Below are 24163 nucleotides of genomic sequence, written 5' to 3' on the forward strand. Positions count from 1 at the left end.
AACCAGCTCCAGACACCAAAAGCCGGGTCAGTTCTAGGGTTTCCGTGAACTTCCCCACCAGAGCGGCTTATCTGTGCACGCGCACACAAATCTGGGGAAGAGGAGAGGAAATTACAGAAACCGCCCATCTGGCCCGGCTTCACCAATGCTGTGGGTGGCAGGCGTCAAGGGGCCCGGTCTCAAGGGAGGGGGACAGACCACATCCAGCCCGGGTCCTGGCTCTCAAAGGGCAGCCTGTGCGGACCGGGCCCGGCGGCGGAAGCCGCAGAGGGAAGGGGCGGCCGGGCCCGGACGTTACCTGGCTCATCCCACTCCCCATGGCCGTGCCGCGCTCTCCGCTCCGTGCTCGCGGGAGGAGCCGGCGCGTGCATGGGCGAGCGGGCGGGGCGGCGGGAGGCGGCGCCAGGGCGGCGCTCGCAGCGCGCTCCGCCGGAGACACGGCATGGCGGCCCGGGCTCTGCGCACGTCGGGGACAGCGGCCCTCGCCCCCGCGGCCGGACGCCCAGCGCGCACGCGCACCTTAACCCGCAGTTCAGTTCGCGCAAGCGCGCCGCCGGTGGGGGCGGGCGCCGCGGTAGGGGGTACCCAAGTCCCCGAAGGCGTTTTCCCCTGGGGCTCCCTGATGCCAGTTACCGGCAGTGTCTAGGGCTTTGAGTCCCTGGGTGAATCAGGTGCTAAACAGAGCCTGGGCTCGGGGCTCCCCTGTCTGGGTTTTCTGAGCCAACAGTTTTAGGCGGGGGATTCCTGTGGCCCTGCCCCACCCAACCCAGACCGAGAAGGAGCACGCTCTGGGAAAGGTGGGCTAGGTGACTCACCTCTGCAGAGATATGACCCTGGCTGGTCTAGGAGAGGAAGGCCGCTGGAGGCTGTGAATGGTCCAGGGTCTCCTTCAGGGAAACGGGTTGAGGTGACTGTTCCCAGAAAGCCTCCCACCCCGCATACCTGTTTTGCGATTTTGTCTAGAGTAGGTTGCATTCTAGCATGTAATAAAATTATTTGAGGACCATCAATCATCCATCCTAAATTTTAAATTTCCTTTAAACAGGCGCAAAAATTCTTCAGCTAGAGCAGTGGTTCTCAACCTGGCGGTCCAACAACCCTTTACAGGGGTTGCCCTTCACAGGACCATCAGAAAACACAGATATTTACATTCGGATTCATAATTAGCAAGATTACAGTTATGAAGTAGTAAGGAAAATAATTTTATGATGCGGGGTCACCACAGCATGAGTAACTGTATTAAAGGGTTACAGCATTAGGGAGATTAAGAACCACTGAGCTAGAGTTTTCTTGTTTTCATTTTGTGTTCTTGACAATGCCCTGCACTGAGTAGATACTCAGAAAGTACTTGTTGAATGAAGACATGCCATGCTTCAACTTGATGTGACAGGTCCGATTCTGCTGGCCCTGTATCATTTACCCCTCTGTCCACTTGGGATCAGCCTCAGAGGCTGCACTGCTCTTTCTTCGGCTTCCTAGCTTGATCTTGCCCAGGGTCCTGTGCTACTCACATCTCAATTCCCAATTCTTTGCATAGCTTTTTTTGAGGTCTCAGAACAAAGGTCGTCTTAGAGACTCTTCTTTCCACTAAACCACCAAATTTATAAGGGATACTTCAGGTAGCTATAACATGACTGCATCTTATTTTTTTTTATAGCACTATGATCAGAAATTACTAATTGCTTAATATTGACCTATCTCATAAGATAGCAGCCTCCTGAAAAGGGCCTTTCTGTCTTATTCACTACTTTGCCATATGGCCCCGGGATAGCAAGTAGCACAAAATAGAGTAAACATTTGTTAAATCGATTAATGGACTCTTGGCCAAGAAACCAGTGGGGAGGTTCTAAAAACAAACAAACAAAAACCAGGAAAAAAGAAATGCTGTTGAGTTGGCCCAGCTGGTTAAAGGTTCTTGCTACCAAGCCAGACGATCTGAGTTCAGTCGCTGGAAACCACATGGTGGAAAGAGAGAACCAAGTTCTGTAAGTTGTCCCCGACCACACCTGTGAGTGTATACACACACACACACACACACACACACACACACACACACACACACGGCAAATATATGCAAAAATATTTTAAGAGTTTCTAGAGAGTGCTAAAAACTCGTGGGAAGAGCTCATTGGCTCAGTCTCATGTCATTTTTCTTGTACACTCTCATCCTGGGCAATAAGAGGCATTGCGTCCCTTAATGTGCACTCGCACTGTGGCCTGTTTCTGCTCCTTGTTAGGAGACTGTTCCTGTCCTGTCCCCCTCATGTCTTCTTCCTCCTGGTCCCGGGGGGGGGGGGGGCAGCCTGCCCTCTTTCCCTCTGCACCATCCCACCATTACACCATCAGCATCAGCATAAGTAATGGACTCCACTAGGGGAATCACATGACCACCTTCTATCCCTAGCCCTTAGGGATACCTTGGGCAAGATGATGCACTTTCTCAGCATTTTCCTCCTTAAAATGGGTCCACTAGAATATGAGTTTATGAAGACAACCAGACAATTGCTTCCTCTCCTTCACTCTCCACCGGTCATTGTTTCCAGTAGAAAGGCTGGCTTCTCAAAGCACCATTAGTTTGTAAGTTGGTACACACGCATAAACAACAAACACAAAACATGTTTTTTTTTCTTCTGCCATCCACTTGGAATACTTCTTTGTGTGCCTATGCTTCTATTATTGTTATTAATATTACTATGATTATAGCTTAGAGCATGAGCTAACCTGTCTCTTGACAGATTTAGCACTTGCCTGCATTTGCCTTGGGTCTTTCTAGGATACTCACATGCCCAGAACTCATCTCAAATCCTTAAATTTCACTTTTGAGAAGAGGCGGAAAAGATGATTAACATCAGAAGTCAATAGAGTGTGGTTCTGTGTGTGTGTGTGAGAGAGTTCCCTTACAAGAGCTTCTGTCTCTTTTCATCTCCTACCTTCATTCTAGAACCTACCTCCCTCCATCATAGCATGATTAATATCTGTTTTTGAATTCTTGCAGTTCTATGAGTTTTTCTCTCTGTAGCTTCTGATTATGAAAAGGAGGGAAAATCTAAACCAACCTAGTGTATTTCATATCCAATGTAGAATGTGTTTGTTCACTTGTGGTTTCCCTCATTCATAAAAGCTTTAAAGGCCAGAGCCAAGTGGATTTCCGCTCCATAAAAGGATTGCATCCATAACCTTTCTTCCTGCCATTTCCCCCGCCCTCAACATTGCCAACATCACGGATGTGTGAAGTATTCATGACACAATAAATGTCTTGTGACCACCATATTTGTCATGACGTATAAAAGTCCACAAGCAGAAGTTCAAGAGAGCAAGTCAGATCATTAGGTATGCTAATGATAATTTCAGAGAATTCAGAGAAACCTCTACTCAAGTGAGTAGTTGTGCAATAGGCCTTGGCCCAAGCACTAAAAGGAAAGGCAAGGCAGACAGATACTAATTAGGTGGAAAGAAGAAATAAGGCAGAGCCCAGAATTCCAGAAGCAAAAGGAAAGAAGAAACAAGGCAGAGCCCAGAATTCCAGAAGCAAAAGCACAGGTTGTTTTCTCTGTTTCTGCAGCTCTGTCCAGAGGAAAGACGCTCAGATGGCCACTTGAGGCCTCTGAGCCTACGTGATAGCCTAGCCACAGGGTTGGCCTCTATAGAGGATGACATCGTCCTTCAGAAGGCCACCTGTTTCCAGCTCTCTGTCAGCCTTCGGAATGTAGTTTCCTTCTTTCTGACAAGAGGCTTGCAGGGCTCAGATCCCAGAACTTCAGGTATGTGCACTGTGATTCAGAGGAGAGGGGCAAGAGGCCTGCTTCCCAGGTGACTGGGTGGAGCAGTGAGAGGGCCTTGGGATCTAGGGAGATTCTGTCAGGCTTTTATCTGAGAGTTAATAAAACCTGTTGACCTGTAAAGTCCAGGAATATTAGCAAGACCTAGAAGGAATGAAACGGTGAGCAGATTATTAATCAATGTCCTGCAAAGACAGAACACTTATTCCTAACAGTGGGTGGAAAAATGATGCTTTTCTTTTAATACAGAAGTCATAGACTATATGTCTGTTACTGTCAACACAACCAGCCATTGCCAAAACTGTAGTTTCTTGAAGGCAGAGGCCAGTTGTTTATTTGCTTATTAGTTTTGGTGTTGATGATTGAAGCCAGGGCCTCCAACATATTCTGCCACTGAGTTACACTTCCATTCCCAGGAAAAGTTGTTGTTGACCTTGGCATCCAGCACAAAATAGGTTCCTAATCTGAGAAAATTTGTTAGATAAGGAAAGGAACACAGCCAGGATGATGTTAAATTTCTGTCTTGGATACTTTTCTATTGCTGTGATAAGACACCCTGACCAACACAACTTATAAAAGAAAGTGTTCAATTTGGGGCTCATGGTTCCAGGGTAGCGTCTATGACCTCATGGTAGGCTGGGAGCAAGGCAGCAGGCAGGAAGGTGTGGCATGGGAGCAGTAGCTGGAAGCTTACATCTTGATCCACAAGCACAGGGCAGAGCAAACTAATTGGAATGGCCTGGTGTTTTTAAACCCAAAACCTACCCCCAATGACACACTGCCTTTAACAAGGCCACACCTCCTTCCTGAACAGTTCCACCAATTGGGAACCAAGTATCCAAACATATGCGCCTATGGGGGCCTTTCTTGTTCAAACCTCCAGTCTGGGGTAAAGAAAGAAGCCTAGCCAGGATGCTGTTCAGTTGTCCCAGGCATGAGTTTCACTAATCGTTCATGCATTTATACACCAGACACTCTGTCAACCCTGAAGCTCCCTGTCTTCCTCTTTCTGCTTCCCACCCTCCCTTTCCTCTTCCTTTTTACTTTCTTTTTGTCTGAGATAGCCCAAGATTGGAGAAAGTTTGTGTAGTCCAAGCTAACCTCCAAGTTTCTCTATAGCCAAGGCTCTCTTCAAATTCATAATTTTCCTGCCTTTGCCTCCCAAGTGCTGGGAGGATGTCTCCCAGGTGGAGGACACTCAACTCTGCCTCCCCCACCCCCCCCCCCCGCCCCAGAGCAATATCAGTTCCCTAGAGCCATAGAGTGATGGCTGTATGATCTAGTAGTCACCAAACTCCTATAGACTTGCATTTTAAAGAGACAGATACAATGTGACTCTAGTAGAGAAAGGGGGAGAGTTAGCAAGGAGAAAGAGAGCAGGGAAAGGCAGTAGAAAGGTAGGGGAGAGAGAAGAGGAGGGGCCGACTGGGGAGGAGGTTGCTAATTCTGCAAGGGTGCTTTCCTACACTGCTGGGCTCCACTCTTTGGTGCACTGCTGATGTGTCAGATCCCACGGTTTTCTGGAGTTCCGCTCCTTGATGGTCTGTTGTCTGAGCTTTGGATGAGAAAACTTTGGCCTAGTCACTTCCATCTTAGATATTGTTTGTGGTTATTTTCCCTGCAGGGAATGGTTTGAGCCAAGTCCTTCTCTATGCCTGCCCACAAGGGTTCTGCAACAATGAACTTGTTTCTTTAAAATGTATAACGTGTAAACAAAACCTTTTTATGGCTGGTAACTATGCCCAAACAACTAGCAATATCTGAACCACTGACATCTTCTCAGCTCCTGTAGAATATTTGACTTTATCTTGGTATTTGGCAGGACAGAACTGACATAAGATGCAACTTGAACCTTGCTTTACTACCCACCCACCCATCTGCTACCACTCCAACTCACTTGGGCTTTAGACACAACCAGGAGGCTTATCAACTCTGCCTCTCTTTAGTACACTAGGCACAGTCTTTAGACCTTCATCAAACCCTATTCAAACTGATCATAGATGCTGCAATGTGGGGGAGAGTGGGATACCCTCTAAGTGTTCCTGGTCAGAGGACTCCATCTATTGGAACATACTGTACCTGAACAGGCAGCCACCTCTCTGAGGCTCACTTCTGCTTCTTTACATGCCCAAAGAGGCCAGAGGCTAGCCTAGAAGTACAGACAGCAAAGGGTGCCTTGGCTCAGGGTGGTTCTGTAAAGTGGTTCTGGCTGCCTTAGCCACCTTGCACTTGTCTACTGATATAATTTTGGAACTCCTCCCAAAAGAAGGGCTTGAGCTTTGTTTTGCTCATTTATAAAAATTATTTACTCTCTATGAAACCAAAAATCAGTTGGAAACGAAGGCACATACATAGCCTGGATGGGGCTAGAGGGAGGAGGGGCTTTCTTGAGATAATGGAATGTCCCAGGAGAAATTTCACTCACCGTGACAGGGAAGTCCGTTTAGCACGAAATAACACTGTTGCTATAGAAATTCTGTCTTGGGTTTTACCTTTGTTAATAGTTATCATTGTTTTGACTAGTCAGTCATCATTGAAGTCCTATAAGTTTGAGAAATATCACACAGTGAACACACCTCAGGTTGATGGTGGGCCAAAAGTCCATTAACCACTAAGCTACACTTAGAATTTTTTTTTAACAGAGCACTGACTGTTAACTTCAAGGATAGGACCCAAAAGACACAATCTCACCCAGAGCTACCACCTAGCACCAGTAATTCATGTTTCCTGGAAATGACCTCCCATCACTAAAGTTCTAGTTGCTCTGGATTTTTCGTAGCTTTGTCACACCTCCATAACCTTTATCCAGACACCAACTAGCGCAAGGAAAGCTGGTGCCCAGAGAATTAAGCAAGGGAGGCCTGAGGTATTCCTGAGTCACACAAGATTATTGTTGATTTGTCTTATACTTCCACAAGGGCCTGAGAGGACAGGAGCAAAGACCTCCTATTTGTCTTGCACATCTTGTGTCACTGAACAGACTAGAACATTCATAAACTCCCCTTCTACTTCACTCAAACGTACAAAAGAATATTTCTTTCCTCTTGTATGTTACTAAAGGGTCTCTGGTGGTGATTTTTCTCAAATGAAGTTACATCCTGTCTCCAAGGTGATGTAAGATCTCTGTCTCTCCAGACACAAAACCTGCGACTTTGAAGTAGCAGTTCCCTTTCATGCTTTCCAAGGGGTTGAAGGGCAGCCCAATGGCAGGGTGGGATGCAGGTATAGAGTGGGTGGCAGGAAGACGGCCTGGTGCATAACTTAGGTGGTATGCTGCATCTTTCCCCATCACAGTGCTTTTACAAATGAGCATAATGTAAGAAGAACTCTTGCTGTTTTGTAGTGTCCATAACTACTAAGCAAACAGCTGCAGGCTCTTGGCGTTGCTGATATTTTCCTCACACCATGGCAAGCAGCTGCTTCTTGCTACAAAAGGAGGTTTAGTTTTCTCTTGATTGATAGCAACTCTGGCACTTTAGGGCCTGTAGAGGTGTTGATTTCAAAGTCTACAGTTGTGTATCTGAGCACCATAGAGCAACAGAAGCAAATGTCTGATGAAGTGGTGTGCAGAGCTAACATTTTAAACAGGACACCCATCATCTAGTTAGTTATTATATGTGGTAGTTCCACATAAGTAATCCCTTACCACTCTTTTTGTATTTCTTTAAAGATATATAATACATGTGCTTTATATGAATATTTATCATATATGTAAATGTGGTTTTTGTTTGCAAGGTTACCCCTATTATTTTAAACTTAGTAATATTTCTTGATGTCTGGTTTATCAGCTGCAAAAGGAAATAATTTGGCTCTTTGACTTGATAGAGGGTGTGTGCCATGTGAGGTGACTTATTTGTTCTTGCTTGGTAAACATTTTCCTGATTTTCAAACTGAAAATCCAATGTCCCAGGAACCACTTTGGTCCTGAGCAATACAGGGCAGCTGGTTTCCTTATATCTATGGTGTGTTTTGGTGAAATGGGGATTATCTTTAAATGAGAAACAAAACAATCATTTAAGCACTTGCCTTTTCATTTAAGAAAATCTTACCTGTAAAATGTAGGAAGAGAATGGCTGTCTGCACTCACTGCACATCACTGGCAACACTGGCCTGGAACACATGCTGAGAACCCTTCTGCTTTCCGGAAAGGAAATACTGGCTGGATTAGGAAAGTGGATGTCAGTATTTGTTGATGGGGAGAAATGTATTTTGATCACTGTCAAAGTAACCCAACATTCACATCTGCTTCCATGTGAGTGTTTTCTTTAGAAACCATCACTGAATCAGCATGAGAGAGCCCAGGAGCCTGATGATGTCAAATTGAGACTATGGTGCTTAAAAGGACAGCTTGAAAAGAAGATTAACAGTCTCCACAGGCTCTCAGAGTGCCACAGTCTGGTGGGTTAGCACATAAATGCCTCAATTAATCATCCTTACTGACATCTCTTTGGGGTCTGCTGCCCACAGCTCACTCTCTGACTTGGTGTCAAGTGCACCAGGCACAATGCCCATCTCAAGCACCTGAGGATCTTTTATTTCATTCAACCAACCAATATTTAATGTCCTGGGCTTTGTGTCAGAATTTGGAGATACAAAAATAAAAACAAAATTTCTCCCATGCTTAGTACACATCCATTGATAAGTCTACTGCAAAGAAGGATATGTACACAATTAATTTTTACATAGTCTCATGTATCTTGAGTTGACCAAGCTTTAAAGCTGTCTCCATGGCCCTGATTTTTTTCTATGTAGGAAATTTTCAAACATACACTCCCATATGTGTTTCAAGTTCAACAGCTTTGGTGACTTACAGTCAGAAATATAAGATTGACACATCCTCATGTTGTGTTCTGGAGATCTTAGTCCATCAATGATCTTTTCCAAAGGGGACTATAATGAAGGGAATGAGGTAGGTGTCATGCACAGAAGAATAAGGGCTGTATGGAACGTGCTCTTGCTTTTTTTGGAGGGGGGTTGTGGGTTCCCATCCTCATCCATTTGCCTTCCCTTTCATAGGATTCTCAGAGGTACATCTCTAAGAAAAAACTTTGGACTTTAGAGAGGTCACAAATTTAGACAGTAAAAGCAGTTTATTATGCAGGTGCAAGTTGGTAGTGCTCAGCCTTTTAAAGAGAAACTTTTATCCTACATTTATGGAGGAAAACCCAGCTTTATGATCTGATTAGGAATAATCATCTAAATCACCAAATCTGCCTTTGTAGACATTAACAGAAATCAAATTGTAGAACTAGAAGGCCTCTACAGATCATCACAGTCTAGTCTAAACCTTTTGGCTGTTGAAGTATGAAGTGACTTTTTTCAGGCCACACAAAGTAAGGAGAAATAGAGTGTTTGCTTTCCCAGGTTCTCACTCCATCACCGGCTCCTCCTCAGAAATTCTCCCACTTCTGGTTTTATAGCAACCAAAGGGTCAATGTCTGACACACTGGAGACTCTTCAGACTCTAAACTCAGCTTCTGTAGTTTTGTCGGTGAGGAGGAGAGTGCCAGACTAGTATGAAGAGGTGTGCCTTAGTCAGTGAGGAAATCATTCCACAAATATTGATTATCTACATACAGCAGATATAGCTTGACCTAAAGATACAAAGGTAAACATCACGGTTTTAACTTCTAAAGAACTTTTCACCCCACAAGGGATATAGAGAAGTCAGTTGTATCATTAAGTGTTAGAGTAGAGTGGGAAAGGCATGCTCCAGCATCCAGGCAGGAAAGTGAACTCACCCAGAGAGGCTGGGGAACTTTAGAGAGGATTTACTTAATGACTGGTGGGCCAGGCTTGATAGAACCTAAGCAGACAAAGGACAAACCATCAGTGGTTGCTGATTGTCCAAGTCCATGGGGAGAAGAGAAAGAATAGATGGGTTAGAATGGATGGGTTGGCACCCAGTAGAAGCTGGAGTTGAGGAGTGTTACATTAAGCTGATGTGTGCCTTTGAATTCACGTGTTGAAATTCTAAACTAGGACCTAAGAATTTGCTCACATTTGAGATTGAATTCAGAGTCAAAGCTTTTATCTAGGTAATTAAGGTAAAACAAGGTCATTGGGGTAGGACTTGGTACAACATGGCATTTTCCTCTCTGTATCTTCAAGGTCTCATAGTGTTGTACTTTAAACTACCAGGTCCTTTATAGTTACCATTTTAGTTCCTAACAGTATCATAAGGTTGCTATTATTTTCTCCTACTAATGAATTAAAAAAATTAACATCTAGGAAGCCAAGCAAATGACCAAGGCAGCATTCACACACAGGCCTGTTTGCCTAAGAGCCACCAGTCAAGATTGCAGTCCAGGAGGGCCAGTCACTAACTAGGCAAGGAAGCCTGAGAAAAGGACAGTTCCAAAAGGAGAGACATCTCTACAAAAGCCTGCTCGCAAGAGAGACTCTGTGCCTCTGGGGTCTAAGTACGGAGTATCAAGCATGGAGGCAGGAGAGGGCTGGAAGGGAGGCCTGGACATGTCCTCAGTGCTCCCAAACTCAATTCCAGAAACCTTGCAAAGACTTGGATTATAGCATGAACACCTTGAGACCAAGGTAGGACATTGGTTCTGAAGGGAAAGTAATCAGTGAGAAAATCAGTACAGAAAAGCCATGAGGACCTTCAACCAAGATGGACAGCAGGGGTCGGGCAGAAAGGCAGGGGCTGAAGAAGATAAGGCAGGAGACTCACTAGGTATGGAGACTAATTGGAAGTGGGAAGTGAAAGTGAGAAGGGGCCAATGGTGACTCTGGGTTCCTAGCTTGGGGAAACTGCATGGATAGTGGCCCCACGCCCAAAGACAGAAAACAGGTTCTGTTGAAAAACAATGGATGCCTCTGGGTTAACTCCAAGTGGAAAATATAGACATGTTACAAGCAACAAAACAAAACAAAAACAAAAACAACAACAACAAAACCCCAAACAAAAAACCCCATTAAATTCAATGACAACTTCTTTTGTTAAGTAGCTTATAGTAAAATCATTATATTTTGAATGCCCCCCAAGTGATTATTTCATCCCTTAGGTGTGAGCAATGAGTAAGTACCACCATGGCTAGGTCACAGCATGCTGTTTTCCTCATTTTTAAACACATGATTAACATTCTAAACTTTATACAGTACTAACACAAGTGTTGGGAAATAAGCAGGTCAGAGAAAAAGGTGAATCTGATGGTCAACAAGGAAGAGGTAATGATGGCGTCCCAACATTAGCACATGGTGGCAGAGAAGATGACATGCTGAGTGAAGAATCTGTGCAGACACGGTGCTTTCCAATGTCCCCAACTGAGCCCTGATGTGATGAGACCTGCTTGAAGGCAAAGTTCCCAAGTGCCACTGTAGAGCATATCTTCATGTCACACAGGAGGCTTCCTCTTTGCCTGATGTTTGAACATTGTAAGCTCAAAACAATAGTAAATATTGAGAAAGTAAAGCATATGATGCCATACTTTGAAAAGATAATTTGATGATACCCATGTATAATGAATGAATGACCTGAGAATGGGCTTATAATATCTTAACTTAGAACAATCCATCTTAATTTGGATATGTGGTAGTTTTGATTATCCTAACCATGGCTATCAGACAGTCTTTGGGAGACACAGCTTCTTTGAGAGATGGCTCCCAATCCTCCTCAAATTTCCCCACAGTAACATCTGTGCAGGTATATTATTGGTCAAAAAATGTCCCCAATATATATTTATAGAATAATACATATTTTATGTATTATATGAGAGAAACCTATGAACTTTGCAAGATTCTAATGCACAAACTTGAAGATCTATTTTTACATCGTCATTGAAATTTTCTACTTATAGAGAAATAAATCCGAAGAGTCCTAAGTTAAAGATGATCCTAGAATTGTAAGGAGGTCATATCCCAATATATCTACCATAAATGGGGAATATCAGAAGTTGAGAATGCATTTGATGTACCATTCTCAGAAGGTCCTTTCTGTCCTTAGACAGGCTATTTCTGTGTATTCCAGGTCTCTAATAGGCTCAAGAGAAGATATATAGTTCATTTAGCTTTTATTTTTAAAATATTTTATTACATTTATTTATTAACTTGTGTTTGTGTGGTTGTGAACAGGTGTGTGCACATCAGTGGAATCAGGATCTTTCCCTGGTGCATGAGCTGGCTTTTTGGAGTCCACTACCTATTGTCAGACACTTTGCACAGCCTTAATGCAGGGGGAGGGGCTTGGACCTGCCTCAACTGAATGTACCAGGCTCTGCTGACTCCCCATGGGAGGCCTTACCTTGTTGGAGGAGGGAATGGGGGGTGGGCTGAGGGGAGTAGGCTGGGGGGCAGAGGGAGGGAAGAGAGGGGAATCTGTGGTTGATATGTAAAATCAATAAAAATTTCTTAATTAAAAAAAGATTATTTTTTTTAAAAAAAGTAGTGGAGTTGAAAAGTCATGACAAAGAGTCAAAAGCAAATATGGACCTGAAGATAGGGCAATTGTTATTACCGAGTCAGGAATTAAAAGAGAAACATTGGAGAAGAAGATTGAGAGCCAGAATTTGGGTGGACATCTCTGTGCAGACCAGCATGCACATCTGCACATCATGGGAACCCAGGAGGAAAATAGGAGAGAGTTACTTAGAGGATCAGTGGCTAAGATACCCAAAATATAAGAACGATATGAATATACAAGCCCAAAATTGTAACTGGAAGCTTTTCTCCCTGCCTGCCAGGACCCAAATAACCAGTCAGGGGCTTAATTTTAGTTACAAACTGTTTGGTCTATGGCTCAGGCTTATTGCTAGTTAGCTCTTACATCTTAAATTAACCCATTTCTATTACTCTATATTTTGCCATGTGGCTGTGGCATTACCAGTCTACTGGCATCTTGTTTCTTGGGTGGCTGGATGGCACCTGCCCTGACTCCACCTTTCTTCTCCCTGTCTCTCTCTTGGATTTCCCACCTGGCTATCACCTGTCTTACCATAGGCCAGAGTGGCTTCTTTAATAACCAATGGTAGCAACACATATTTATAGCATGCAGAAAGACCATCCCACAGCACAAAATAAATCTCATTGGGAGGAATTCAAAGAGACCTATGACAAACTATTGAGAGTCAAGAGGAAGAAAATGTTGAAAACTGTAGACATCACCAAACACATGCAAGGGATCCTCGCTAAGAATTTCTGTGTACATTCTTCCAAAATCCTGTATAGCGCGAGACATTGATATTCCAACCACTGAAAAGGAAGAAAAAAGTTGACTGAGAAGTCTGCATTTGACAAAACTATTCTTAAAAAACAGAAGGTGAGACAAAGGCTTTGTGAGAAACAAAAGCCAGAAGATCTGTTACTGTGTGTTCCCTGACAGGAAACGCTAAATGAAGTCCTTCAAGAAAGATGAAAGCATGTTAGGCAGAACTGGAGGCCATTAGAGGAAATAAATCTCTCTGCTAGAATTCATTTACATGGAAAATTATAAAAGCAAGTATAAGTTAATTTTGCTTTTTAAACTCCCCTTTCCATTTTCTGTTCAGCCCAATGGCAAGCACACAGAAAAACATTGTGTGGACTTGTTCTTGAGTATGCACACTTTGTAACATCAGCAACTTAAAGGTGGAGCCACAGTTGTATAGAAACAGAAATTTTGTATGCTTTAGGGCTTAAACAGGTTTAAATACAAATCCAACTCCAACTGTTAGAAAGCTGAGTAAGATCCATGGTAGCCCCAAAATATAACTATAGCATTTATGTACAAAATAAAAACAAAAATACCAAATAACCAAAAAGAAGGCAAGAAACAAACCCCATAAGCCCCATAGGAAATAATAGAAAAAAAGGCTAAAATAAGTCATTGTTTAGAAAATTCTTTAATGTAATGGACTTATTTCTTGAATGCCAAGACAGGCAGTAGTAGAATTTTAAGTAGGATCCAATTATATGCTATCTACACTTTAGATTCAAATAAATGAAAAATACTGATAATAAAATAATGAAACATATGTGCCATGTAAGTAATAACCAAAGAGATCTGGAAGAAGTATACTGATAACATACAAAACAGATTTTAAAAATTTATGAGGCAAAAAGGGAATTTCATATTAATAACTGTTTGTACATGGCAACAATCTTAAACATTCCCAGGGTCTCCAAATATGTGATGCAAACATGAGCTTCTGTGAGGAAGAAATGATAGTTCTAGAGTAAAACACTCAGTATAAAGATAAGACATTCAGACAGAAGGTTCAAATATCATTATGAATCCAGCAGATCCAACAGCTGACATATAAAATACTTCACCTCACAACAGTAGAGCACATATTTTCCTCAAAACTATGTGTGATATTTTCTAAGATAGACTGTATGTTATGTCACCAAAATCGTTTCTATATATTTAAAAATATTTGTATCCAGCAAAATGTCTCCTCTGGACACACTAGAGGTTAGAAATCAATAAAAAGAGTGCTGAGGGTCTAGCTCATTGGCACCATTCTTGCCTACCTTATGAGAGACCCTGGTTTGACCCTGAGCGCTGTTCCTCACTCCATCAAAAACAAAAGGAAAACTGAAAACTTCACAAGTATGTGGAAATTGAACTGCACACTCTGAAAAAACACTGAATCAGGGAAGAAATGACAAGAGCAGTTAGAATATAACATTGAAGTTTACAGGATGTAGTGAAAATACTGCTGAACAGAAATTTATAGCTATAAATGCTTACATTAAGAAAGATCTCAAATCAACAACCTAAATTTATACTTTAAGGAACTAGAAAAAGAAGAACAAACTAACCCCAAAGCCAGCAGAAGGAAGGAAATAATAAAGATTACAGTAGAGATAAACAAAATAGAGAATAGAAAAACAATAGAGAAAATCAGGGAAGCCAAAAGTTGGCTGTTCAAAAAGATCAACAAAAACCAATAAAACTTTAACTAGATTGACTAAGAACAAAAGAACGTAGACTCAGATTACTAAAATCAGAAATGACAGCAGGGTCACTATTGCAAATTCTGGAGAAAGATAAAAGATTATAAAAGAGAAGTATGAACAAGACATCAACAGGTTGGATAACCTAGATAAATGGACAAACACCCACAGACACAAAGCCTTCCAAGAATGAATCATGAAGAAACTCTATAACGTGATAAGATTGAACCAGCATTCAAATACCTCCCATTGAAGAAAAGCCTAGGGTGGCTTCATTGACATAGTCTACCAAATATTTAAAGAAATGCCACCAATCATCCTCTAACCCCTCAAGAACATTGGAAAAGGATACTAATTCATTTCGAGATGCCACTATTTTATGAATTCCAAAGCCAGACAACAACACTATAAGAAAATTATATAATATCTATTATAAAGACAGATACGAATAGTCTTAGCAATGTTCTATCAAAACAAATTTAATAGCACTGTTAAAGGATTGCACAACATGACCAAATAGGATCTAAGAGTTAGAACTACCATATAAACAGTAATATATAAAGGTCAACATACAGAGTCTGGAGAGATTGCTCAATGGTTAAGAACACTTGCTGCTCTTACAGATAGCCTGAGTTTGGTTCCCAGCACCCACATAGTGGCTCACAATCACCTATAACTTCAGTTCCAGAGGATCCAACACCTTCTTCCTTAGACAGCAGATATGCACATGGTGCACTCACACCTTTTTAAAAAAGTAAACATACAAAGATTATACACTAAAATAAGCAACCTAAAATGGAAATCAAGTGAATAAATTCATTATTGATAACAATGAAAGGCATAAAAAATAATCAGTAACTTAACCAAAGAGATTAAAGACTTGTAAATAAAATTACAAAACACTGCTGAAGTTTATATGTGTGTGTGTGTGTGTGTGTGTGTGCATTTCTATATATATATGGAAAGACACTCCATGTTTATGGACTATGACTTAATATTGTTATGATATATTTTGTCCCTCCAAAAGGCCTATGCCAAAGACTTAAGCACCAGCTGGTGGCGCTGCTGAGAGCTGATTGTATTCTGAAGGTGATAGCTTTATCCATCAATGAGTTAATCTGTTGGTGAGCTCATTGTTAGGGCATAGACTTGGCTCTAGGAAGCAGGTCACTGGGCCCTACCTTTGAATGTATCTCTTGTCACCAATTCCTTCTTTTTTCTATCTCTCTCTGCTTCCTGGACATATAAGGTGAGCAGCTTTGTTCTGCCCATGCTCTCTACACCATGTTGCTCTTTCTCATGACAGGCCTATAACAACTGGACCATGAGTTAAAGCCTCTGGAACCACGGGCCAAAATAAATCTTCCCTCCTTTAGGTTTTTCTTGTTATTGTTGGTTTGGGGTATTTTGTTATAGATACAAAAGACTGGCTTACACAAATACCAGTATTACCCAACTTGATCCACAGATTTAATGCCACCCCTACAGAATTTAATATTTTTTCAGAAATATGAAGCTACATCCTAAAATTCATGCAACATTGCAATCATCCCAGGAGAGCCAAAAGATCTTGAAAAAGAAACAAAAAGTTGGAGGTCTAATGTTTCCTAATTTCATAAAGATGGACCATATTAGTTAGGGTTTCTAATGCTGTAATAAAGCACCATGACCAAAAGAAACTTGGGGAGGAAAATTTTTATTTCATCTTACACTTGGTAGTCCATCACTGAGGGAAGTCATAGAAGGAAGTCAAGGCAGAATCCTGGAGGCAGGAACTGGAGCAGAAGCCATGGGGAAATGCTGCTTACTGGATTGCTCAGGCTTCTTTCTCATACAACCCAGGACCATCTTTGCCTAGGGTCGGTACCACTTGTAGTTGGCTGGGCCCTCCTGTATCAGTTATCAGTCAAGAAAATTCCCCACAGACTTGCCTATAGGCAATCTGATGGAGGCATTTTCTCAACTGAAGTTCATCCCAGACAACTCTAGCTTGTGTCAAGTTGACAATAAAACAAAACAAACAAGCAAACAAAAACCAACAAGGACATAGACATATCTACCAGTGAAGTAGAACAGGGAGACCTGAAATAAAATCTCATAGGAGGTAAAGAATATTAACCTCCTATGAAATATTAATCAATTACGTAGTTAATACTGATTGTCAACTTGAAAGGATCTAGGAGACAAACATCTGGGCATGTCTATGAGGAAGTTTTGCAGTTGGGTTAGTTGGGAAGACCCACTTTAAATATGGTTGGTACCATTCTGTGGGCTGTGGTGCCAGACTGATTGCAAAGGAGAAAGCAAGTTGAGAGTGAGCATTCAAGTCTCTCTGCCTCCTGACTGCAGGTCAGTGTGACCAGGCACTTCACTTTCCTGCTGCCATGCCTTTCCCATCATGTGGACTGTGGTGCCCAGTTAGTGATGTTGCTTTGAGTTTTGAAGCCTTTGGATTGTAGTGCTGACTTGGAGGAACTGGATTACTGGGTGGCTTTGGAGTCTACATCTCTACCATATTTCTTTTCTGGTTTCTGTTTACTGATTCACCCAGATATGAGCCTCCAACCCTGACACCATAGCTGAGAACTACTTCTGCCTCTGTGCCTTTATCATCGTGATGGAATGCACTCTCAAATTGTGACCCATATAAGTCCATCCTCTCCTTTAAGTTGTTTATCAGACATCTGACTTTAGCAATGAAACAAATAACTAATACAATGATATGCTTCCAAAACTTAAAACCTACCATTGGTCCATCACTACTAACTGAATGGCATACTTTATTTAGATTAGGCTTTTCATTATTAGGTTTGCATACTTTATTTAGATTAGGCTTTTCATTATTAGGTTTTTCATGAATGTCTTGTCTTTGTTCTAGGATCACATGAACAATGACATCATCACTTTTAGCTGCCTCTTCTGGTCTGTGAGAAAATTTCAGACTTTGTTTTGATAACCTTGACAACTGGGAGACCTATTGGTCAGGTATTTTGTACGCTGTTCCTCAATTTGGGTTTCTCTGATATTTACTTGTGGTTATATTGGGTTTACAGAATCTGAAGAGTAGAGCATAGGGGTGAAGTGTCATTCTCATTGTATCATCCTGGGATTACTTTCTTTCAACATGACTCATCACTGATGATGTTGACCTTGGCAACTGGACAGACAAGTGTTTTCCAGTTTCCCCATAGTAATATTGTCCCTCCTTTTCCCTAAATGCTACTTATTGGGAGTAAAGGAATAGAAAGAAAGGAATACAATCACATGTCCCAGAAGGTAAAGCATCTATGAGAGATGTTCAGACTTTATTTATGGCAACCTTGATAATTGGGAGACAAATTTATCAGGTATTTGTAGATTGTTCCCTGATTTGGGTTTCTCTGATATTTACTTGTGATTGTATTGGGTTCACAGGGTGAATTATTTGTAGTCCTTTGGTATTAAACATTTGGTTATATTTTCTTTTTTCTCCTTTCTCTTTCTCCCTCCTTTACCCCCCCCCTTGTTTTTGTTGAAGAGTGTTTAGAAATCAAGACAGCATGGAGCGCAGTCACTTCTGTTCAATCACACTCCCTTTCAGAGTCACGACATATGTGAATACCTATAATCATTTCTATATCTATACATGTGTTCTTAGCTGAACATAAGTTCACACTGGTGTCTCCAACTCATATCCACATTACATAGTTCACATTAACTAGTGTACAGGGAGATATCACTTTGAAATTCCCCCAATATCAGTTTCATGCATTTGACTTTACATTTAATTTTAAGATGCCATTAAAAAAGCACCATGAGCATCAGCTTTCTGTCAGAGGTTTCCACAACTTCCCCCATTGCAGTATGCTCATTAGTATGTCTATTTTAAAAGGCTATTCCTCAGTGTATTAGTAACAACTTCTCAGACGTAGGTATAGCTGATACACAATAACCTGTCAATAATTGAAAGGTACAATTTTTCATTTTGACATATGTCTACACCTATGTGTGTGTGTGTAAGTATGTGTATAGTCTTGAAGCCATCTCTACAGCCCTGAAAATGAATAAATATGTACATTCTCTCCAACTTTTCTCATAGCACTTCTTTTTAAAGATTTATTTTATTTTTAATTATGTGTATATCAGTTCAGAAATGGGTATATACACATATATGTGCCCACAGAACTGGAAAGATCATTGGATCCCATGAAGCTGGAGTTACAAATGATTGTGGACTGCATAATGTGGGTGCTGGGAACAGAACTCAGATCTTCTGCAAGAGCCATATGCACTCGTAAACACTGAGCCATTTTTTCAAGCCTCAGCATGCTACATTTTATTTTATTAATATATTTATTTTATTTTATGCGTATGAGTGTTTTGCTTGCATCTATGTTACCATGTGTGTTCCTGGTGCCAATGGAGATCAGAAAAGGACATTTGATTTTCTGGAACTGGAGTTACAGATGGTTATAATCTGTCATGTGGGCACAGGGAAATAAACTCTGAGTCCTCTGTAAAATCAGCAAGTGCTCTTAACTGCTGAGCCATTTCTCCAGTCCAGTATGCTATGCTTTAAATCCCTCCCTTCCTGCTGCACCCTGCCCAATTCCTATCCTCGGGTGACTCCTGAGAGGTCATGCAAAGTAACAATTTAAAAACAGCAGAAAAATAAACTAAGATGAGCAGAGAGCTTAGAGAGAAGAAAAACACTTAATCTATAGTTTCATAATGAGCAGTCTTCAAGAATATTGGGACAGATGGAAAATTTAATAGTGACTTTTGTGTTGGCTCAAACATATGAGTTGGTTCATGAAAAAGTAATTATAAATATATACACAAAAGATATAAGAAGTAAACTAATAAATTGAAGGAGGAAATATTCAGGAGTTGTAGACTTCAATATCTCATTAAAATGATGGATGTACCAATCAGAGAGAAGGTGACTTTGCTGACAGAGGACTTGAATAGCATGAAGAGCCAATTAAATCCAACAGTCATACAAAGCACCGAGCAAATACAGAATATGCTTTTCTTCTCAAGTATACATGGAACATTCTCCAAGATAGACCATGTCTACTCCAACCACAGTGGAATGAAGCTAGAAACCCAGAGCAGGGTGGAATAATGGAAAAATCACAAGTGTGTGAAAATTAATCACCTGTTTTTAAATTATAACAGAGTCAAAGAAGAAATCAGAAGAGAAATGGGACAATAATCAGAAGTGGTTGAAAATGGAAACAGCACACCAAATTTAAGAACACAGCAAAGGCAGAGCTTACAGGCAATTCTAAGTGCCTGTTAAAACATCAGTGAACGAAGCACCTTTACATCTTGAGGATATCCACCACGAGAAGAGAAAACTAAGCCTGTCTGCAGAGCTAGAGGGAGGAAGTAACTAGCAAGATTAGAGTGGCGATAAGTGAAACTGAGAACAGAAAAACAGAGTCAATAAACTCCATAGTTTGTTGACTTTTCAGCAAAATTAGTGTGTATTGAGACAGAAAAGGGAAAAATAGTAGACACGAATTAATGAAGTCAGAAACGAGAGTAGAGAAATTAGTACCAGTTTTGCAGAAATTAAATATTATACATGAATACTAGGAACATTGTGTGCCAACAAATCAGATAAGTTAATTAAATGAAATGGACACATTCCTAGAAACAAAATTATCCAAACTGACATACAAAGAAATAGAAAATTGCTACAAATTTGTCACCAGAGTTTGAATCAACAGTGAAAAACGTCTCAATAAAGTGTCCAAGACCACACAGCTTCACTAGTGAATTCTATTACATGTTTAAGAATAATCAATACCAATTCTTTACAAACTCTTACAAAATAAGGAGGAAGGGAAGAAGAGAAGGAAAAAGAGGAGGAGGTCAAGGGGAGGAGACAGCGAAGGAGGAGGAAACCCATCTTAACTTGCGGCAGGATTTCAGCATTACATAGTGAAACTAGAAAACACAAGGTAATTACAGACAGCTACTTTTCAAAAATGCAGATGCAACAATCTAATGCTAACAAATGAAATCATATGGCATATTAGAAGGAATACACATTGAATTAGAGGGCAAAAGTGGTTGAAAAAATATTTAAAGTAATCACTATATTAAATTTATTAAGTTAGTAGAACATGAAGGAGGTGGTGGAGGAGACAGGCAGTGTGAGAAATAGGAAGAGCTTAATGAGATGTATGTATGATCATCACTTTGCATGCCCACTAAAAAACTAAAATTAACAGGACGAAGGAAAAAGAACACATGATCATCTCATTTGGTGCAAAAGGGAATTTGGTAAAATTGAACATGGTTTCAAGATTAAAAATAACTCAGTAGAGTTTGTTCAGAACTTCTTGAGTATGTTAAGAGGCATATGTGGAAAATGCAGATGAATCCAGTTCAATAGTGAAAGACTGAAAAGCTTTCCCTTCTAGATTTGCCCGTTTCCCTTCAAGACAGGATGTCTGCTTTCACCTCTGTATTCAACATCATAGATTCTAGTCAGAGAAATCAGACAAAAGAAAAAAGGAAATCAGAAGGAAGAAGTGAACCATTTCCAGAGAGCCGACACATATAGTTAAAGCTTTGAAGAATCTATTAGAACACAAGTTTTCTTTTTCAAGATTATTGCGGCTACTGTGGGCCACTTGAAATTCTCTATAATTTTCAGTATCAGCTTTTCCATGTCCTCGGTGGAGGCATAGTTAGAGTTTATAAGATCAATATGCAAAAAATGAGGTATGTTTCTACATTCTAGCAAAGAACAATCAAAATCACCACATTAAAAAAAAACAACTCAGTTTACAAACATAACATTACAATACAATTGCCTGCCAATAAATTTAACCAAAGAGATAAAAGATTTGTATGAAAACTACAAACAGTTTTTTGAAAAAGTACAAAGACATCTTGTGCTCATGGGTTAGAAAATGTAATATTGCAAAGACGTTAGAACCAACACAAGTTTATGTACCCATTCCTTTCTGTATTCCAACAGCCTCCACTGAGAACATGGGAAAGCTGATACCGAGACTTACAGAGAATTTCAATTGGCCCACCATATCCAAAGTAATCTTGAAAAAGAAAAACCTATCTTAACTTGAAGGAAGAAACATGTATTTTATCTCTTGGTTTGAGGAACTGCAAGTCCTCCTTGTCATGGGCTCAGCCCACAGAGCCATAGAAACTAATGTCAAGGACCAAGACACAGAGAGCTTGGGCGGGAAGCAAAAGTGGGTACCACCTTCAAAGGCTCATCAGCATAACCCATCTCTGCCAGTACCAGTCATGTCTCTTATCTTAAAGATCCTATGACTTTCTAAAACAGCACTGCCACCTGGGGATTAAGTATTCCAACATATGAGCCTGTGAGGGACATTTCACATCCAAACCATAACAGAGGACTTCATACTTCCCACGTAAAACTTCCATCAAAGATGCAATCAGCAGAACGAGGTTGTACTGACATAGGGATAAACATATGGGCTTGCAGAGGAGAGGTGAGGATCCCAAGTTAAATCCACCATCTACGGCCAATTGCTTTTGACACAGGTGCCAGTTTCATTCAATGGGAGGAAAACACTTTCTTTCACAAAGATGCCAGGGCAACTGCAACAAGGAAAAGAACTTAGATTCTGGCTCCTGTGCATCCAAACTTGACTGCAATGGATGGACAAACTGAATGAAGAGCCCCAACCACTGAACTCTTAGAAACAATGAGGTGTTTTATGGAATTGAAAATAGATGAAATGGCAGATACCTGTAAAAGTCACAATACCAAAAGTACATTGTGGATTTTGAGTAATTATGATGTCCCATGTGAGTTCATAAACTGTGTGCACCACCTCTGGAAGGATTTTGATAATGGTGGACCCTGGGAATATATGGAAAATCTTTTACCTTTCATAAACTGTGTGCATCACCTGTGGAAGGATTTTGATAATGGTGGACCCTGGAAATATATGGAAAATCTTTTACCTTCCTCTAAATTTTTCTGTGAACCTAAAACTTTGAAGGAGGAGGAGGAGGAGAATAGTGAGCTGGAGAGATGGATCAGTGGTTAAGAATGCTTGTTGTTCTTGCAGAAGACCTGGGTGCAATTCCCAATACTAGTTGGCAGCTTACAATTGTCTGTAACTCCAGTTCTAGGGCACCTGACACTGTCTTTTGGCCACCTTTGGCACAAGACACATAGTATACACATATACATGAAGGCAAAACACTCATACACATAAAATACAGATAAATAAATCTTTTAAAATATCAAAGAAAATAAAAATAAGTCTTGAAATAAAAACTTAGAACTCAACTATTTATTTTTGTCAGAAAGAAGAAGACAAAAAGCCCAGTGAGTTTTAAAAACAAAAGGCAAAGGATGTTTCTCAAAAGAAGATATATAAATGGGCAATAAGGTCATGAGTCATTAACATTTACACCACTAATCACTAGGGACATGCTAATCAAAGCTGTAATAAATGAGTGCTGGTGAGGATATGGTAATCCTGGATCTATATACATTACTGATGAGAATTTAAAATGCTGCAACTATAGTGGAAAAGTGTGATGTTCCTACAAGGTTAAATGTACAATTATCCTACAATTTGGCTATTCAGTTTCTAGACATGGACCACAAAAGAACTGAAAACATTGGGTCAGACATTCTGATCCCAGTGTTTATTATGAGCCCTGTAATAAACCTCATGTCCCTCAACCAATAAATAGACAAAACACAGTCTAGCAATACAATGGAACATTATTCAGTCTTCCAAATGAATTCTTATACATGCTACAATATGAATGAATCTTGAGAGTTTTCTAAACAAATAAAGCCCCTTATGAGTTTAAACGGTGTTTACCTAGAGTGTGAAAATCAGTAGAGTCAGAAAGTAGAATTGTGGTTTCCAGGGAGCGGAATATGGAGGGAAAGAGGAGTTTGTGTTGTGGGTACAGGATTTTAGTTCAAGAAGTTGGGAAAGCCTGGCATTGGATGATGGTGACGGTAGCAGTACAACTCTGTGAATGTAACTAATGCTGCCAACCTTTACTCTTACCAGTGCTTATGATGGCACATTTTATGTCCTGAGTATTTTACAGCAATAGAAATTTAAATCTGGGGCTGGAGAGTTGGCTCAGCAGTAAAGAGCACTCGCTGTTCTTCCTAATGACATGGCTTCAATGTCCAGTACTCATGGCAGTTTATGACCATCTGTAACTCCAGTCCCAGGAGAGCTGGTGCTCTCTTCCAACCTCTGCAGGCACCAAGTATGTACATGGTGCATATACATAAATGCAGGCAAAACACTCATACCCATAAAATAATAAAATATATAAATCTCAACATTTTTCCTCAAATCTGGTCATACACTCCTATAATCCAAACAATCAAGACAAGAGGAATATAATTTCTAAGCCAGCCTATAAAATGTACCCTGTCTCAAAAAAACAAGCAAGCAAACAAACAATATTTAAAACTCCTTTGCTACTGCCTTTTGGCTACCTGATTAAAAAAAAGC

General features: G+C 40.8%; 1 protein-coding gene and 1 long non-coding RNA gene across 5 annotated transcripts in view; one reads left to right on the forward strand and one right to left on the reverse strand.

Annotated features, from left to right (window-relative positions):
* Positions 1-397, reverse strand: part of Dusp22 (dual specificity phosphatase 22) — a 56853-nt gene extending 56456 nt beyond the window's left edge. For 2 of the 3 annotated variants that reach the window (XM_059263228.1, XM_059263226.1), the window contains exon 1: positions 299-397. In XM_059263228.1, coding sequence (XP_059119211.1) covers positions 299-319 — 21 coding nt within the window. In that variant the 5' untranslated portion in view covers positions 320-397. The other variant, XM_059263229.1, reaches the window with a different exon arrangement.
* Positions 398-576: 179 nt separating this feature from the next.
* Positions 577-19935, forward strand: LOC131910406 (uncharacterized). 2 transcript variants are annotated; one of them, XR_009379126.1, is made up of 3 exons: positions 577-671; positions 17548-17654; positions 19830-19935. It is a non-coding gene; the product is annotated as an uncharacterized LOC131910406 (long non-coding RNA). The 2 variants fall into 2 exon arrangements; XR_009379125.1 differs by lacking the exon at positions 577-671 and adding an exon at positions 2819-3761.
* The last annotated feature ends 4228 nt before the right edge of the window (positions 19936-24163 follow it).

Source organism: Peromyscus eremicus, chromosome 5 (assembly GCF_949786415.1).
Source record: "Peromyscus eremicus chromosome 5, PerEre_H2_v1, whole genome shotgun sequence".
Taxonomy (NCBI): domain Eukaryota; kingdom Metazoa; phylum Chordata; class Mammalia; order Rodentia; family Cricetidae; genus Peromyscus; species Peromyscus eremicus.